Source organism: Galeopterus variegatus, unplaced genomic scaffold (assembly GCF_000696425.1).
Source record: "Galeopterus variegatus unplaced genomic scaffold, G_variegatus-3.0.2 Scaffold33, whole genome shotgun sequence".
Taxonomy (NCBI): Eukaryota; Metazoa; Chordata; class Mammalia; order Dermoptera; family Cynocephalidae; genus Galeopterus; species Galeopterus variegatus.
The window spans coordinates 428,270-446,369 of record NW_007726144.1 but is presented as its reverse complement, the minus strand read 5'-3'; the positions used below and the strand labels follow the sequence as shown (position 1 = coordinate 446,369).

The window sequence follows — 18,100 nt, the reverse complement described above, 5'->3', positions numbered from 1 at the left end:
TTCTGTCATGACATCAGGAAAGATGTTCCTTCCCTTCAGTCCTTGAAAGGAGTATATTGGGGTTGGGGTGTCATTCTACCAGAGATAGCAGCTGCACACAGGAAGACTCATGGCTCTTTATTAGCATCTGAAGAAGAGGTGCCCCACCCTTCAAAGCTAAGACTCAAGTGGGGAGAAGCTCTCCCCAGGCTCAATACCAGTAGACTTTCTTATGTCTCCGGGTTTCCTCGATCCCCATTGCCTCCATCACCTCCTCCTCTAGTGTCTTTAGTCGGGGCACATAGGTTCTTTCTAGAGCATCTTCCACTGATGTGTCTTTGGGGCCATCTGTTGAGCCAGAGGAAAGGAGATGGGTAGGAGGGCTTGCCAACTTGTCTTCTTAACATCCCTTACTCTCATTCTTACCACCCCATCCCTCACATTCCTGCCCATCATCAAGCCTCACCAATCCATGCTTCAGGGACGATGCCATCGGCTCTTGGAAATTCAGGTTTGGGGATAATTCTCCCTGATCTCGTGGAAACTCGCACCCGCTCTCCTGCCTCAGTAAATCTCCATTCAATCTCAGTAGGCTTCCTGGTGGATAGAAGAGATGAGCTAGCTTGGCCTGGAGTCAGGTCCCCTGCCATCTTCCAACCCAAAAGTGAAGTCAGTGGTTGAAAACACCAAGGTCACCACTTTGTTTCTCTAGCTCTGTATTGGGATTACCCACGGGAGTCATGAGATGGCCCTTCTCAATTTCCAGAGCATCCAACCCACCATTCCCATTGGATAAATGGGCTGCCCACTCCCAGCTATGATCAACACTTTTGTGGACTCAGAGGGGAGAAACCCTCTGACCAGAGCCCCATGTGCTTGCCTGTCCACGGGATCCACAAGTTTGACCTGGCGATGGAGCAACGGGGCTTCACTAGGGATCATGGTTCCCCGGTAATCCTTGGTCTTGCCAATGTAGCGGTAATGCTGTTTGGGGCGGGGGGTATCAGAAAGGAAGGGGTGTGAATGGGGCTTGCCCACTGCTGCTGAGCGCTTTCAGCACAAGTTGAAGAGCAGAAGGTTTAGTTGTACCACCATCCTCTCGGCCAGTCTCCTGCTGCACTGTGCTAATGGAACAGGCTTCCTGAGCATCCCCATCCTCTCTCTTCACTTACTGTGTTTAGTCCTTCCAGGACCACCCAGTTTCGCTGTCGGATAACTTGAACCACTTTGCCCTGCTTCCCGGCATCCTTGCCTTCTAGGACTTCCACCTGTGGGAAGATGTAAGGGTCAGGGAGGGGGATCCTTGCCCAGGAGCCTCCCAGTCATTCTGCCCCCCTTCTAAGGCTCTCACCATATCCCCACAAAACAGATGCCAGTCTTCATCAGAGATGGGTTCAACGACCACCCGGCGCCTCCTTGTCCCTGGGGGGTTCTTCCTCTTGTCTGCCAGGGAGCCTGGGCGGCTCATACCATAGCGATAGTGGGGAGGCAAACTGACCTTGGATGCCAAGGCCAGCAGGGCAGAGAGACGCATGGCTGAAAGTTGGAGAAATCCCTCAGCAGCAAGAGACTTAGAAACCTTCCTTGTCGGCTCTAGGGCAGGCACATAGAAAGAAGGGAAGAGACATTTTTAAAAGCATTTACTTGGTTGCTCAATGGACCTCATCTCACTGAATCCTCACAAGATGATATTATTCTCACTTTACAGATGAGGAAATAGGTTAACTTGCCCATGGTCACAAAGCTACTACGTGGGGGAATCAGCATTCAAACCCACATATATCTGACTGCAAAGTCCAAAAAATTCATTGAAGCCAGGAGCCATGTTATCTAGTTCACTCCTGAATCCAGCAGATCCCAGTAGAGCTTGGCACGTATTAAGTACTCAAATAGTTATTAAATAAATGCATGAATAGCAGGGTAGGAATAGCAGGAAGGAAACAGGTAATGGAACAAAACACTGGCATAGGGCCAAAAGGCATGTAGTTATAAGGTGAAACAAACATAATGTAGCAGAGATTAAAATTGGGGTTAAATTGTCCCTATCCAACTTCTAATTCCTTATCCTCAGATGGAAAAAAACACTCCTCCCTAATAGCTTCTTTTCTTACTTTTTTTTTTTGGCAGCTAGCTGGTTTAGAGATCCAAACCCTTGACCTTGGTGTTACAATGCTGCGCTCTACTGAATAGACATTTCTCAAAGGAAGACATACAAATGGCTAACAGAGACATAAAAAATGCTCAACATCACTAAGCATCAGGAAAATGCAAATCAAAACCACATTGAGATATCATCTCACCCCAGTTAGACTGGCTATTATCAAAAAGACAGGGAATAACAATGCTGGCGAGGATGCGGAGAAAGGGGAACCGGAACCCTGTTACACTGTTGGTGGGACTGCAAATTAGTACAGCCATTATGGGAAAACAGTATGGAGGTTTCTCAAACAACTACAGATAGAACTGCCATACAATCCAGCAATCCCAGTGCTGAAAATATACCCAGAGGAATGGAAATCATCATGTCAGAGGGATATCTGCATTCGCTTTGTTTATCACAGCTCTATTTACAATAGCCAAGATAGGGAACCAAACTAAATGTCCATTGACAGATGACTGGACAAGGAAAATGTGGTATATATACACAATGGGATACTACGCAGCCATAAAAAAGAATGAAATTCTGCCATTCTCGGCAATATGGTGAGCTTGGAAAAAACTATGTTAAGTGAAATAAGCCAGGCACAGAAAGAGAGATACTGTATGTCCTTACTCATAAGTGGGAGCTAAAAAATAAGTAAATAAAAAAGAAAGAAAGGTACAACAATCTCAATAATACATTGAACTTTCAAAAGGAGAAATCAGGACTGTGGTTACTAGAGGTGGGAAAGGGGGAGGGGGAGAGGAAGAGGGGTTAGTAAGAAATTGGTTAAAGGTCATAAAGAATGATTACGTTTTATAATGATGAGTATACTAATTATTCTCATTTGATCACATATTGTATGCAGGTATTGATATTCACCTGTGTATCCCACAAATATAATCAGTTATGTTTCAATTAAAAAAAACACACTATGCTCTAGCCAACTGAGCTAACTGATCAGCCCCCTAATAGCTTCTTTTCTAAAGGAAAAGGACCCAGGGCCAGACTCTAAGATTATTGGGTCCTAAATTTCCAACCAAGTATGTGCTCTAAATTTAACAATTGTGGATTATGGACTATATTAATGGTCTAGTAAGAGAACTGAGGGCAAAAATAGTAAGGGCTACCTTTCAAGTGCCATCTAAGTGCTTTATTGTAACATCTCATTTAAGTCTAAGGATAACCAACGAAGAAGGTACCATTAATTTCATTTTATAGATTTAAAAAACCCTTAACTTGGGCTGGCCCATGGCTCACTTGGGAGAGTGTGGTGCTGATAACACCAAGGCCCTGAGTTTGGATCCCACACAGGGATGGCCAGTTAGCTCACTAGGTGAGCATGGTGCTGACAACACCAAGTCAAGTGTTAAGATCCCCTTACCGGTCATCTTTAAAAAAACAAAACAAAATAAAAAAACCCCTAACTTCACAGTACAAATAAAGTGTACTATAGGGCTGGCCCTGTGGCTCACTCGGGAGAGTTTGGTGCTGATAACACCAAGGCCACGGGTTCGGATCCTATATAGGGATGGCCAGTATGCTCAATGGCTGAGCATGGTGCAGACAACACCAAGACAAGGGTTAAGATCCCCTTACAGATCATCTTTATAGAAAATAAATAAATAAATAAAGTGTACTATAAAGGCATAAAAAGCCCTGGACTGGGGGATCAGACCACCTGGATTCTAGTTCTGCTCTGCCATTGTCTTACCGTGTGACCCTGGGCAACTTACTTAACTACTGAGCTTTAGTTTCATCATCCATAAAAATTTACAGGGTTGTTGTGTCATCTAAACTATTTTTAATATTTTAACAAAGCAAGGGCAGAATAATGTGAATAGTATTATCCCTTTTAGGTAAATTTAATATATATTCCAGCACAGGCACACATGTTTATGGTAAGGAAAAAGGAAACTAAAGTACTTGCTTTGGGGGACAAACTGATTGGGAGGGCTGTTACTTTCCATTTTGTTCCTTCCCATAATGTTTGCATTTTCTAGCCATGTGCATTTAAAAAATATATCAAGTGGTTTATCAGAACAGTGAGACACTGGTTCGTTTTCTTTCTTTATAAGTCTGAGTAGAGTATTAAAAAAAAAGGCCTAATGTTATTTTCTATTAATGCTGGTTGAACATAAGGTCCTAAGTCTCCCTATTCAAATTCAACAAATGCTTACGGAGCACTGCTTTGTGACAAACCGTATGCTGGGAATTTCAGTATTGACTGGCATTTGGTCTGCACACCTCCCAGTGAGGGAGGTTGCCAGGTGCGAGTATCATACAGCCTCTTTTACAGACAAGGAAACCAAGAGCTGAGGTGAGTTGCCCTAGTTCATATAGTTTGATAGAAACAGGGCCAATCTTAAGACCCAAGTCTCCTGCGTGATTGCTGCATGGAGTCTCTTAACGGTCGTTCCAGGTCTGAGGCTCTGGGAGATGATCCCAGGAGCCAGCCTAGACTACAGCAACTTGCAGGCCCTGTAGACCTTTGCCTCCCTTGCCTCTACACTCTGGAGAGGCTGGTGCACCTTCCGCAGTGGGGCTTTCACTGCGTGCTCTGAAGGCGTAGTGCAAGGTAGTGTGGTAGAACGGCTACCCCCTCAAGTCACGACTCCAAGGTTTCCCCCGCCAGCCTCACTCCGGGTGCGGATCCGGATTCCGGACATCGTCAGGTCCCAGCAGTCTTCGGCACCCACCCGCTCCAAGCTTCCGGTGCTGTGAAACCCCAGGGAGGCGACTGAGCCACAGCCAGGGAAAAGGAAGGCCTCTCCCGCACCTGCATCCCGGACGAGCCTCTGAGATGCGACACCTCTGGGCCGCAGGGCCCTCACCTCGGCTTACCGCTGCACCGCTGAGCCTCCGTCTGTCACCGCTGCACGTGGGTCCTCAGCACCTCCCGTCGGCTTTCTGGGAAATGTAGTTTAATTGTAAGGCGGAAGCTCAACAACGAATCTAGCTTGTCAGCATGCTGGGAGTTGCAGTCCGCCGCCACGAAGTAAACTGGAAACAGGAAACTTAGCGAGGGTGTAGGAATCAAGGAAGCCGAAAAACCCGTAAAGCATGTCGGGAAGGGAAGGCAAAGCAGGATAGGCTGACGCGCCTGACCACTCCTGCGCACTCTCTGCGTGAAGGCCGCTGGGAATTGTAGTTTCTAGAGTCGACGGCTCCATTTTCTAGGTGGTTGTGGTTTCCTGTTTAAGGCAGAGCCTCACTCTCCAGGCGAGACTTAGAGCCAATTCTCTCCCCCGCCTTCTCTGCTGGAGGGGGACCACGGCAGATTAAAAAACTGTCTTAAGCTCCCTGGAGTAACAGTGGGCTCTTCCAATACTAGATAATATAGTCACAAAATGTCAGATCTGGAAGGATCGTCAGAGATCATCTAATCCAGTCATTCCACTTAACTGAGGGAGTACTGGGAAGATTCCACCGTATCAGCGTCCTCCTCCCCCTACCCCATCAACCAGTTAAGGGTGGCAAGCATCTCTAGCATTAACATGGACAAAGGGTTAGCCTCTCTACTCTTTGGCCTGCCCTTGGAGGTCAAAGTTGTTTCTGTGAGCAGTCCAAACACTCCCTCTTTCACGGTTGTCATGGCCTATGGCCGGATACTAGCACCTTCCCACACCCTACTTCTTGTGGAGACTTTTTTTAAACCCTCCCAGGTGCTGCAAGGAGAACCTGTGTTAAACAGTGGCTGGGCAGTTGAGGTGGAATAAACGGTATTGCTTATTCCAGGACATCCACCCTCATGTAGAATGGAGGAGGCTAACCCGTACCTCTGAGATGGTCTGAAAATCATTTGCATTCTTTTTCTGTTTCCTCTCTTCAGTTAACCAATACACCCCACAACCCCACCAAAGAATCAGCCAGAATCCAATATAGTAATCAACGGGTTTTATTTTCCTAGAACTGAAATTGTCTACGGTTCTCAGAGCTAAACTTCCAAAGCTACAGTCAGCAATTTTTCATCAGAGCCCAAGGGAGAGGGGCTAGGGTAAAAGAAACGAGATGGAAGAGAGGCATAGAGACCACTTGGAAGAGGTTTTGGGAGAGGGCACTTATTTCCCTGTCCTCTCAGTGGGTTACAAATCTGATCTAGTGACAACACTGAGGGGACCAGGTGGGGTATGTGAATGGGAAATGACACCGGAAGGAACACCAAAGCCCCAGCTACAAAAAGAAAGTTATCAAGCCCCAAACAAAAGGGGAGCCTCCCAGTGCACCTCAGAAATGGGGGCAACGGTGGGGAAGAAAGGAGCTGAGTGGGGAGCACACAAAGGGTTAGGGGTCTTCAAAACTTTTTTTTGTAATTTTCTTTTATTAAAAACATTTCCTAAAAAATGTGTCTTTTTCCTTTATGTCTGGGTGATATATATGACTGTAGGCTGGCCTTGAGCACTGTGGGAGAAGGAAAGGGCAGATGGGGTCTCCCCAGGGAATCCCATCTCTGGCCCCAGAGATCTAGAGGGGGACAGATGCTTCTCAACACTCCCCCCCAAATGGGTGAAGTCAGCCCTTCGGATCTCAGGTCCTTGGCCCAAACAACTTGGAAGCCCCAAAATCTTTCAATGATGAACTACAACTCCCAGAATTCCTGGGGCCAGCAAAAAGAAGAATGGGGGTTGTCAAACATCAGGGATATATGGAAGGGAGCCCCTACCCCACAAGCTGTCCCACTTTCCCTGAATTTAGGCAGCTGGGATAATATGTGTGGGCAGAGGGGACAGGAGCTCAAGAAGATGCCACCCTCCTGTCCCCTCCCCCCCATGTGAGGATTATCCCTCCAGGGCCCCAGAAGCCCACTCTGCTACTTATGCTCCATCCCTTCCATTACTGAGCCCTGATTCCAACCTGGAGGTCAAGAATGCTTGGAGGAGGGAGAGGGGGATATCAGGAGTTGGGAACAGCTGGCTCAGGCCCCAACAGATCCCTAGGAAACAGCTCCAAGCAGGAAGGTACACAATGGCCTCATCTTGTCTGGGAGCAGAAGACATGACCCTGACTCAGATCACAGGGGTGTAGGGACCTGGAGGTAAGAGCCAGCTAGCCTGCCCCACCTAAGTCAATCTCCAGGGGCTGGGCTTGGAGTGGGGAAAGTAAGTGGAAGAGGAGAGTGGGATGGGGTGGGAAAGGGGTTCCCAGTTTGCAGGCCATGGCCAGTTTCCCCAGTAGCACCCAGACAGCAGCAGGAACGGGGCAGGGGCTCCTCTTGAAACATTGGTGGCTACAGGCTGCAGGGGAGGGTTGGAGGGGAGATAGGGTTAATAGTGTGGCCTTGGCCCAGCCTTGCCCCAGCTAGAGCCGGTCTCCTTGGAGAGCCCACCCCATCTCCCGAGAGGCTAGCCATTTCAGGACCTTCTCCTCCACCTCTCCACAAAAGGCCGGGCCCTCCCAGTCCAGCTGCCAAGCAAACAAGGGAGTCACTCACCTCTCATGATCTCTGACACCTGGAGCCTCAGCGTCTTCCTTGGCAGCCTCTTCCTCCTCTTCCTCTTCCTCTTCCTCCTGAGGAGGCCCCCGGCCAGAGCCGGGCTCAGAGGGGGTGCTGTTCTCCACCTCCACGGTGGGGGGCCTCTCACTCTCCAAGATGGCTGCCTCCTTCTCCTCCCCTTCGGGGTCTTCTGCTTCCTTGGGACGTTTAGGGGAGTCCTAGGCAGGATTGGCAGAGACAAGGGGGACTGAGGTTGCACCAGCCACCTACCTGCACCCCCCAGTCCCCTCCTCAGAGTCTCCTTCCTGGGCTTTTATCCACAGTCCCTTCCCAGCCCTCCACTAGCTGAAATGCCTTCTTCTGTGTCCCATCTTCTTAGCTGCAGACTCCCCAAGACTAGGGGATCAATCTCTCAGACTGGGGACTCCTGGAGTAGGAGCGGTCCCTCTTCGCAGACTGGGTGCTCCTGAGGCACAGCCCTGCTCCTGCGGGGATGCCCTCTGGAGAATGTTCAAAGGGGTCCAGCCCCAGGATGGTAGCAGTTACCTCCAGCAGATCCCCTGCTCTCCTCTTCAGTGCCCCCTTCTCGTTCTTCTCCTTGGCTGGCTCGTCGATGACCAGCTTCCCTTCCTCATCACTGCTACCCTCCGTATTCCCCTTCTTATCTCCATCGCCCTCTGTGGCTTCAGGCTCTGGCTCTTCCACGCAGCTCTTCTTCTGGGAGGACTGTGGCAGAGACAGCAGAGGTTGAGTGGCACCAGCAGCTGCATGCTGGGCCCCCTCCCCAGACCCCTCCCTCGGCCACTCACTCCTTCCTTTTCCCGCCTCTCCCCCACCCCCACCCAGGTGCCCAGTCTCACGAGTGATTTGAGACCCACCTCTGTCGGATTAGCCCCGGGGCAAACCCACTGGCCGGGCAGGCAGGGCTCTGTGCAGGAGGGGGGAGGGCTGGAGCAGGAGGCAAGACCTCGGGTCAACTTCTCCCAGAGGGAGCTGGGACCCTTTCCCCGCCAACCCCCGCCCCCCACCCTCCCGCCTTGTCCTGCCCGGCTCACAAGCACCTCCTCCTGGAAGTCTTTGTGGAAAGAGTTAGGCCATGTCCTACTCTCATGCTGGGCCCAACAAAGGCATGTCCCCACTTACCGCCTCCATCCTGTTCTTGCCCCACCCCCGGTCACTGTCTAATAGTTAGTGACAACTACACCACACACCCGCAACCCTATCCCCTCTTGCAGGAAGCCCCCACCCCCACCTGATTAGCTCCTACCCTGAAAGCGCTGGTGTTTCTGAAGACTGAGCACCATCTGTGGGCCGGGGCTCCCGGAGCCCACGGCCACACCTGCTTTCCAGGTATGTTTGGGGCAGATGGCAGCTCACCTGGTAGCCAGAAGCCTTGACGGTAGGGTTGTTCTCGATCTCCCACAGCCCCTCGCTGAACCCTTTCCTCTTGTTGGGCTTGCCAAACTTCTCCTTGGACTCCTCGTAAGGGAAGAGGTCTTTGGGGCCCAGGAATGCCCTAGTGAAAGATGGGAGACTGTGCTCTCGAGCCCCTTGCTGCCCGACACAGAAGGGGCACCATCACCACCTCTCTTTCCCCAGAGTGGTCCTCCCGTGGCCCTCTCCACCTGCACCCCTCTGGCCCCTCACTCACGTCTCATGGGTCCCGAAAAAAAAGACTTGATATTTGTTGGCTGTTGATTTCACGGCAGCCTCAGGCATCTCGTCAATCTGCGGGTGAGATGAGGGAAGTGAGTGGGAGCTGGAGTCCTGAGGTCTTGAGTTTGAGGTGGGCCGCTGCCCTCGAAGGGGTATTTGTGTAAAAGCAGACTGAACAGGACCCAGGAGACCACTTTCAGCAGTGGAACTCTATTCGAATGAAGTCAGACATGAAAGCCCAACAGAAACCCAGAAGTCCCTCCCTCTACTTCACAAACCAGATGGCACCCATTCTGCCTCCCAACATGTCCAGGTCCTGGCCACAATGCTCCACATCTTTGCCATCACCCTGGTTTAACCACTGTCATCTCTTGCCTGGACTAAAACCACAGCCTCTACTTCACTCAGTCTCCATCCTTGCCCCACATGATCCATTCGTCACACTACAGTCAGAGTGGGCCTTTTCGACACGTTGAGCAGAGCATTGCATCCCCTTGCTTCAAACCTTTCAATATTTTTTCATGACTCTAGGACCCAAATGTTCATCTCTTCTCCACAATGGCATAGGCTGAATCCCAACTCTGCCAGAAATTATATAACTTCAGGCAACTTACTGAACGTTTCTCTGCCTGTTTCCTCATCTGCAAAATGGAGACAGTTATCGTACTTAAGCCATGGGGTTGTGAGGATTAAATGACCATAACTTGGCATGTAGCACGTCCTACATATGTGTTTGCTATTATCAACCTCTCCCAGTATGCTGCCCTTTCTGTTCCAGCCACATTGTTCTTTCGGGCTCTCAAACTCCCTAACTCCTGATCATCCTTCCCGCCTCAGCTCCCTCATCGCTTCCTCCAGAGAGCTTTCCCGTCTCTCCTGACCCACCCACCTCTCCAGGCAAAACTGTCTCTTAATACCTCCCCTTCACAGTGCTTTTCACAGTTCTAATTTTACACTGATTTGTATGATCAATTGATTAATGTCTATGTGGATTACCTGGACTATACTTGCCTACGGTCAGAGACCACAGCAGGTCTGCTTTTATCCCCAGCATAATGCCTAGCACACAGTAGGTACACAGTAAATACTTGCTAAATGAATCTATGAAAAGATAAAAGCAGACTGCTGTGGGTGAAGTGGAGGTGAAAGCCAAAGGGCCGTCTATTCAACACCCCTCTCCAGCACTAGCCTTTTGAAAGCCACCAAAGTAGGCAAACTCGCTCATTTACAGATGAGGAAACTGAGCCCAGATAAGAAGTGATTTACCCAAAATAACAGGGCAAATTAGTGAGGTCCAGATCTCAGATTTAGATCTCCTGACTTGATCCCCTGGCCCATGTGTCCCGGCAGCCTGAGGAGAGCTGTGGTGGTGGAAGTGAGAGGTGCATAGGTCTGAGGTTAGGAAAATGGAGAGAGGCAGTGGCCTGGCCAGACTCTCCCAGATCAGGCCCTGGAAGCCCAGGGCAAGCTGAGCTGGGGGGTGGTGGAGAGGGGACTACAACTCCCAGCAACACTTGCAGCAGCCCCAGCAGTCTGGCTTCCCGCCGAACAGAGGCCAGGTGGCCATGTTGACTGGGGCCCCAGGCACAGACAGGAGAGAGAGAGCGAGCCAGGCAGAAGCAGTGATTAACACAGACAGGGATAGAGGGCCTGACTGGGGGCCTGGGGAGACAGGGAGGCTGGGCAGATGAGAATGAGCTGAAACACACCCAGGAGAGGGGGTGGGGCCCTGAGCACGAATCTGAGGGGCATCTTGCCCTAGACTTGGAAGTCTTCAGGCTTCTGGGCACCTCCCCCCTTGCCCCTTGGCCTCTGGGGACAGAGGTCCAGCCCCTCCCCCCAGGAAGGCCCAGCACAAACTGGGCCCTCCCGACAACCAGGAGACGCTGGGGTGTGAGAGCAGGGGGTGGAAAGGCACGCAGTTCCCCCCACAAACAGGATCCCCATCACCATGACAACCCAACCCCGCCCCCAGGGCCACTCAGCAACCAGGAATGTGACCGCCCCTCCCCCCCAGGCCCTCTCTCTGGATTGGGGAGGAGGGGACACTAACACACCCCACCCCCAATCCTGGAGCCTGGCACCTGGGTCTCTAGCTGTGCTTGAAACCACAGCTAGTGCTGAAAGGGGGGGAGGCAGACCTAGGGCAGGGGCAGAGAAGCCAGTCCTTGACCAGGACACCTGGGTCCTTTTACCAGCTAGCTCTCTATCCTCCTCTCAGACAGGGAAGCAAAAAAACAAAATGAGGGCCTCCAGAGCTTAGAGATCCCAGGAGACAGGCATAGGACAATAATAGCAAAAGCCCCTCCCTTGGCCTCACTTCTTGGTGGATCTGTGTGCACCGGGAACCAGGGGTGGGGGTGGGGACCGAGGAGTCTAAGGCAGGGAGTGCAGCAGGGAACTTTGATCTCTGCATTTTCAGTACCCACACCTGAGCCAGGGCATTAATACACTGTAATAAATGTGTGATGAAAGAGGAGAAACTGAGGCTCAAGAAGGAGTGGGTGAAGGGTCAGAAATGAGGAGACATGAGGTTCTCTCCAGAGCAGGACTGCAAAGCAGCTAACCGACAGTCTTTTGCACCCCAGCTCCTCATGAAAAGCAAACCAAAGACAGATAGCTGTACAGTGTGGCAGGGGACCCAGGAGGCCACCAGCTGCCCAGCCCCAGGGGTGGGGGAGAAACAAAATGGATGGAATTAAAAATAGAATGAGACATACCAGATATACCCGCCTGCTGACTTCTAGCTCCATGAAGGATGGAAGAGGGAGAGAAGGACAGGGGCCTGGGCAGATGGGCATCTTCCCCCAAAAGGATTATTCCTCCCCCCTCCCTCAACTTGAGTGTAGGTACCTGTGGGCGAAAGGCCAGGAGAGGTGAATTCTTTTCACTTAATGGAATTCCCAGCCCCCACCCAAAAAGGGGGGGGAATCCCATCTGGCGTGGCACCTCCATCCCTCAAGCTACAAAGGATATGTCTTTTCTTGCATTTGAAAGTGAAGGGCAGAAAGACATGGAGGATTATGAGGTCTCAGGGGAGTCCTGTACCCCAATACAGTCGTCCATCTCCCAGGCGGTGCCTTTATATCCAGGCTGTGACTCAGAACAAGTGAGTCAAGGCTACGTGGGTCAGGGTGGGGCAGGCAGTGCTGGGGACCCCAGTGTTCCCCCTCCAGTAACAACGGGGGAGGGGGCTTTGCTACCTCAGCCATTCTGGGGATCCAAGCAAGTTACTTCTCAGGCCTGAGCCCATTCACCCCCACCCTCACCCCTCTGCATTTGCCTGACTCCATCAGACAGGCCTGAGCACATAAAACTCCATTCTCCAGAGCCTATGGACACCCTCTGAGAAACGTGAAGTTTTCAGGTGGGAGTGAGGGGAAAGGACTCAACACCTCTCCCCCAACCTCAGACGAAAAACAGGCCCTGATCACCTACCAGCACTTACGAAGGAAGGAGGGAAGGTTAAGCACACCCTGGCTGCCAGCCAAAGTTCTGACCACCACACCCAGGGCCGAGGCCCAACCTGACCCAGGAACCGGAAAATCTGGGACAGGAGACAGTTGGGGCTGGGAAAGTGTGGCAAACCCAAGAGGCAGAAAGAGAAGGGGGAGGGGAAGGGGCAGAGGGAGGCAAGCTGGGCGAGGTCCATAGGCTACTCAGGTTTTCTGGGATTGTGAAACAGGAAACAGAGAAAGGAGGAAGGAACCTGGGGAAAAAATCCTTGAGTCTTGGAGGTTAATTGTTAAGTGCCTGGAGATCCCCCAGGAAGTCAGGCAGAACAGGGAGAGGGGGAACTTGAGATGGAGTCACACCATCCTTCCAGGCAGGTCCTGCCTACCACGTGGCCCCTCTGGCTGGGCTCTCAATCACTCGGCACTTCTAGTTTCATCCAGAATTACCCATCCTCTCCAGCAGCAGGGTCAGAGGAAGGAAAGGTCCATACGGTGGCCTCCATCATGGCTGAGAATTCTGGGTGCCTATTGGATGGGCTAGTCAGTGAGGCTCCCTCTTATTCCTCATCCATTTCAGGAGGGGCAGGCTGTGGTACTCTCAGGTCTCAGACAGGGTCCAAGGAACGGTGAGGAGACTCAGAGTTGTCTGTAGTTCTGGGGTTCAGGGGTTAAGTCTGGAAGGTAACAGCCTTGGGTGCACCCCTCCCCCATTGTCACAATCAAGAGCCAAAGACAAGCCAAGTGTGGTGTCCTATCTCTTTGAGATCCAGTCTGACCTTCCTACCCCTACTCTAACTTTATCTGAAAGGTCCAGACCACAACAGAAGTAGAAACTCTGCCTCCCCTGTCCTATCCTTCTGTTCTGGAGGCCCAGAGGGGAAGAGATGGATGGCAACGCAGCTCCAGGCACTGCCCTGGCCACCAGCAACCTGAGGGTCTTCCTCACAAATGCCAATGTGGGTCCTTCTGCGTGTTCCTTCCCTTTTTCTCTCTTACTTGATCCAGAAGGGGTTCCCTGCAACCCACATTCCAGCTACCACCCCCTCCCCAGGGCTTAGCCCAGTCTCTGGACTTTGTCCCACCCCCAGGAGGTAGGAGTAGTAGAGACTTGGGTTCAGTTCTTGTCCTGCCCACCAGGGCCTTGGCATTTGGGCCAAGAAGCCAGTTGGATCAAAGGGTGCAGGGTAAAGTACACGTGTTCACACGCTACACACATACATGCACACACAAGGCTGTCTGTGGTTCCTTCCTCACACTGTTCCTCCTCCCACCCAGCCCCTTAGGTGGTCCTGGAAACTCAGAGAGTCCTGCTTCTGTCTGTATTTCACTCCCATTCCAGAGGCCAGGCCTTATATGATTCATTTGAAAGTTTCAGGGAACAAGAAGTTCAAGGCATGTGGGATTAGGCACTCTCCTCAGGTGAGGAGATAAAGTGAGGAAGGGTCTCTCAGGTTTTCTCAGAGTGGCCTGACACCCTAAACGGGACCCAGGTGAGTCTGGGACTAATTTCCTAAGCTCAGAGCAGTGTCTAAGAGCAACCCAAAGCCATACGGCAATCCTTCTGCACTTGGCCCCCTCCCTCCATCCCTTTCTGCCCTTGGATTTCACTCTACGAGAATCCTACACTCTAGGGGACTGAGTCATGCCCTCACCCAATACCAAAGGCCCCTGTATACTAACTTTGAAATATGGTTTCAGAGACACTTCCCCCTCCCGCTGTGACACCTCCACTCTCCTCCAGCAACTGGCAACCTCCCATCCTTCTTACTTAACCTGTCTCAGTTCTTAGTAAAAACCTGATGAACACATGAGGCTTGGTTTCTGGGTTCCACCCTCCCACCTGGCCAGGTGCTGGAAGGGGTGGGGGAGGCCCTTATATTGGCGGCTGAGTCAACCACATGGCAGAGGCTGGGCCATTCTGGCGGGAGATACTGACATCTGGAGCGTGGGGGGAAGGGGGAAGCAACTCAGGCTCCCCCCACCCCTACTAAGAGACAATCTGAAATAAACTTCCCAAATCCACCAGGGATCCTGCCACGCTCAGTCCCAAATTTGAGTTGTCAACACATGGAGGAATTTTTTTTTTAAATAAAAGATGACCGGTAAGGCGATCTTAACCCTTAACTTGGTATTGTCAGCACCATGCTCTCTAAAGTGAGCTAACCGGTCATCCCTACATGGGATCCGAACCCGTGGCCTTAGTGTTATCAGCACCACACTCTCCCAAGTGAGCCACGGGCCGGCCCTTGGAGGAATATTTTAGTGGAGCTGAGGGCTTATGGCCGATGGCGGATAACTTCCAAGCCGGTAGATCCCCTGTTATGCCACCCCTAACCATTCCTCGACCCTCCCAACTTCAGACCTCTTATGGAAGCTCCAAACCAAAGTTTTCTGGAAGCGAACTCTGCTTCCATCTATCCCTCTCTTGGCTGGGATCCTTCTTAACCATTAATCCAGGAAGAGAAGTTTGAATTGGGGGCGACAATTAATGGAGTCACTGGGGGTCTCTAAGGGGGTCTCAGAGGGGGGTGGCGGTGGCGCCTGGGGGTGCATGTGGGAGGAGTTACAGGACTGACCCAAACCCAGACTGCGCGCCCGAGACCTCTAGGAGTATGGGGGCTGGGGGCGGAACTGAGCACGCGGAGCCGGGGGCCGGGAAGTGACCGGCGCCCTCGGCTCCCCACGCAGCGCACACGCCTCTACGCGCGGACGCCGTACCCGCCAGGTGTTTTCGCCACCACCCCCCTCCCGCCTCCACCATTATATAACTGGTGGGTGGGCTTGAAGGCGATAGGGAAAGAGTTGGGGACCCAGATGCCCCCTGCCCCCACTTCCGCCGGCTCCGCGCGGAGCGCTAGTGCCCTCCCGGGTGTTAGCCACGGCGTCTCCGCCCGCTCGCCGCACTGACGGGGCGGGCGCGGATAGGGGGCAACGCTCCGGCGCGGTGGGTGCGCGCTCGTGCAGTTGTTTGTGTTTGAAATTCAATTGCTCCCTCCTCTGCGCGAGGCCTCTTCCTCCACCCCCCGCCCGGTCCCCACTCCCTCCTCCTCCTCTTCCCTCCTCCCTTGCCCACTCTCCTCCTCCCCCCTCTTAGCGCTCCCTCCCGCGACGGTTTGATGTGTGCAGCTTCTTGACGCCCAGTGCCTGCCACAGCCCGACGCCCAACCTGGAGCCGCCTGGCGGCGCGCGGCGACATAGGCGTAAGGAGCCGATCGCCGAGCACACCGAGCAGGCTTTGTGTGCCCGCTGTCGGTGGGTGCTCGCCCCCCCCCCGCCCGCCCCGGAGGAGCTGGCGCCCGGCTGGACGGAGCGGCCCCAGCCCCTCCCCCAGCCCGGGGACGCTCAAATCGTGACTCCAGCGCAGTGAAGTGTGGATCTCTACGCGCAGTGTCTCCCTGTCCTCTGTTCCATCCCCAATCCACGAATATTTGCTCGGCACCCGCGGTTCTCGACAGCTTACAGGCGCCCAGGGGAGAGCCGTGGGCATCGCACCACTGCGCGTACAGGGGTCCGCCCTGGACCTCGACGTGCTTACAGTTTTGGGGCTAGCCCCGGAAACGTCGGGGATTTGAGCTTTACGTCGATCTTTGCTGTGGAGGAAAGGCTCGAGTTTGGTAGTCAGGAGGTGTCGAAAGGGTTGTGTGTGACACAAAGTGGCCCTGTTCCGGGTGCATTAGATCTCGGTTCTCTAAACTACTACCCGGCAAGAGAGAGCTGGACTCTACGACTAGCCAAACTCGCAAAAATGAGCTCCGTCCTAGTGGAAATTGACAGTAGAATGCCAATAAATCCAAAACCTTCAGTAAACCGTTAAGACCGAGGAGCCAAGGAGAGGTGCTACCTCTCTTGGTGGGTGGAGGTTGGGGGGAACCTGGGAAAGCTTCAGAAAGGTGGTGACTTTGGGCTGCGCATTAAAGAACAAATAGGATTTTGCCAAATTCTGAGATTGCATTTTGGCTTAGGTTAAATGCCAAGAAGTGATAGTTAAACTCAGGTCTCTTCCCATTGAAAGACTTCATTGTAATTACGTTTGATTTGCTGTCACTGTGTTTGCCTAAATTCCAGATACCTATGGTCTCTTAGAAATAAGACATTTGAATCTTAGCATGTCCGGATCCTTACAATTTTGCAAGAAAATATGCTAGTTTTGAATAGGTAAAATATACATGTTTTTCTTCCCACAAGTTTCCTGGTCCTATTTCAAAGCATATGCAAAGTCTCCTTGCAAAGAAGTGCAGGTTACAGCCAAGAGGCCCAGGTCTGCATCCTACTCTGCTCTTCACCAGTCATGAGAACTTGGACAACCTCCTGAACTTCTCTGAGCCTCAGTTTCCTCAACTGAGGATGGGATACTGTGACTGTGCTGCTAACATGAAGAGGCATGGAATGGCTGCTTATAATTAGCAGAGGCCTGCAGTTGTTCTTAGTTAGCTGTCCTTATGCCCATGGCAATGCATTTCAGGAGTCTTTCCTTTATACCAGTGTGGCCTCTCAGCAGAGTTCCCCCTTGTGATAGGAGTCCCTCTAGCCCTGTCCACAGGCACATCAGGCTGCCTGGCACAGTGGGACATTCTCAAGGTCCTGTTGCAATAAAAGAGCGATGCAGGCCCTCAGCCACAGACTTGTCGATTTGTTTCCATATCAAATCCAAACCTGTTGCAACAGAGCAACCAGATTCCAGTTGGTGTTTACGATGCATTCCAGTTTGAAATGCAGTCAGTGGAATAGTCCGGATTCTGTCAAGCTAATCCTTTTCTTTACTGTTCTTGTTGTTAAGGAGAGAGTCCTGTTGCAAGTTCTTAAAGATGTTTCAAGAATAAGTCGTGTCACAACAGATTTCCTTTAAGTGTCCAGGTCAGTATTATAAATATACACAGTTTCAGTGCAGCAAACATGTTTTTAAACTATTTTCCAATTTAGCACACTCTAATTTCATTCAACCCAAGAGTCCTACTTGTTTCTCCACTTTGTTGCATCATAAGAGCCAGTTTAGAGGTGGCGATTGAAGCTGCTAAAAAACTCTTGTTACAACAAATATCTTGGGCCTCTCATTCAGTCCACCGTGCAGATGCTGATTGCAATAACACAACCAGGGTTCCCTTTGTTGCAATAATCTCCCTGGCCTTGGTTGCAATTTAATATCCAAGTTCTCCTTACAATAACATCATCAACCAACTCACAGCTGCCCCTAACAACCAAGCCAAGAGCCACAGAGGGTCAGTTACACGGGCAGGCATAAGCCTGCTTCCCCTGGGATTCAGGTCTAACTTAGTGCTTTGCTGACTTCAATGTGTGAACAATTCACCTGGGAATCTTCTTAAAAAGCAGATTCTAATTCAGTAGGTTTGGGAGTGTGTGCATTTCTAACAAGCTCCACAGTGCTGCTGCTGCTGCTGGTGCTGCTTCTTAGAATGGTTATTTGAGTAGTAAGGGTCT

At 51.6% G+C, this 18,100-nt stretch overlaps 2 protein-coding genes across 8 annotated transcripts; both read right to left on the bottom strand.

The window, feature by feature from the left end:
* Positions 1–96: 96 nt before the first annotated feature.
* On the bottom strand, positions 97–5,151 carry MRPL24 (mitochondrial ribosomal protein L24). 6 transcript variants are annotated; one of them, XM_008570342.1, is made up of 6 exons: positions 4,899–5,151; positions 1,331–1,572; positions 1,152–1,247; positions 860–963; positions 446–576; positions 97–327 (listed from the first exon to the last, which is right to left on the bottom strand). In XM_008570342.1, exons 2-6 carry the CDS (start codon positions 1,511–1,513, stop codon positions 191–193), a joined length of 651 nt encoding a protein of 216 aa, XP_008568564.1. In that variant the 5' UTR covers positions 1,514–1,572; positions 4,899–5,151; the 3' UTR covers positions 97–190. The 6 variants fall into 6 exon arrangements, with proteins under 6 accessions (XP_008568564.1, XP_008568572.1, XP_008568580.1 ...); XM_008570350.1 differs by having other exon boundaries at positions 4,954–5,151; XM_008570358.1 differs by having other exon boundaries at positions 4,964–5,151.
* An 848-nt stretch (positions 5,152–5,999) lies between these two features.
* HDGF (hepatoma-derived growth factor) lies at positions 6,000–10,013 on the bottom strand. Of its 2 annotated transcripts, XM_008570322.1 has the most exons (6): positions 9,205–9,288; positions 8,931–9,069; positions 8,432–8,501; positions 8,100–8,279; positions 7,551–7,771; positions 6,002–7,353 (listed from the first exon to the last, which is right to left on the bottom strand). In XM_008570322.1, exons 1-6 carry the CDS (start codon positions 9,209–9,211, stop codon positions 7,347–7,349), a joined length of 624 nt encoding a protein of 207 aa, XP_008568544.1. In that variant the 5' UTR covers positions 9,212–9,288; the 3' UTR covers positions 6,002–7,346. The 2 variants fall into 2 exon arrangements, with proteins under 2 accessions (XP_008568549.1, XP_008568544.1); XM_008570327.1 differs by lacking the exon at positions 8,432–8,501 and having other exon boundaries at positions 6,000–7,353; positions 9,205–10,013.
* Positions 10,014–18,100: the final 8,087 nt, after the last annotated feature.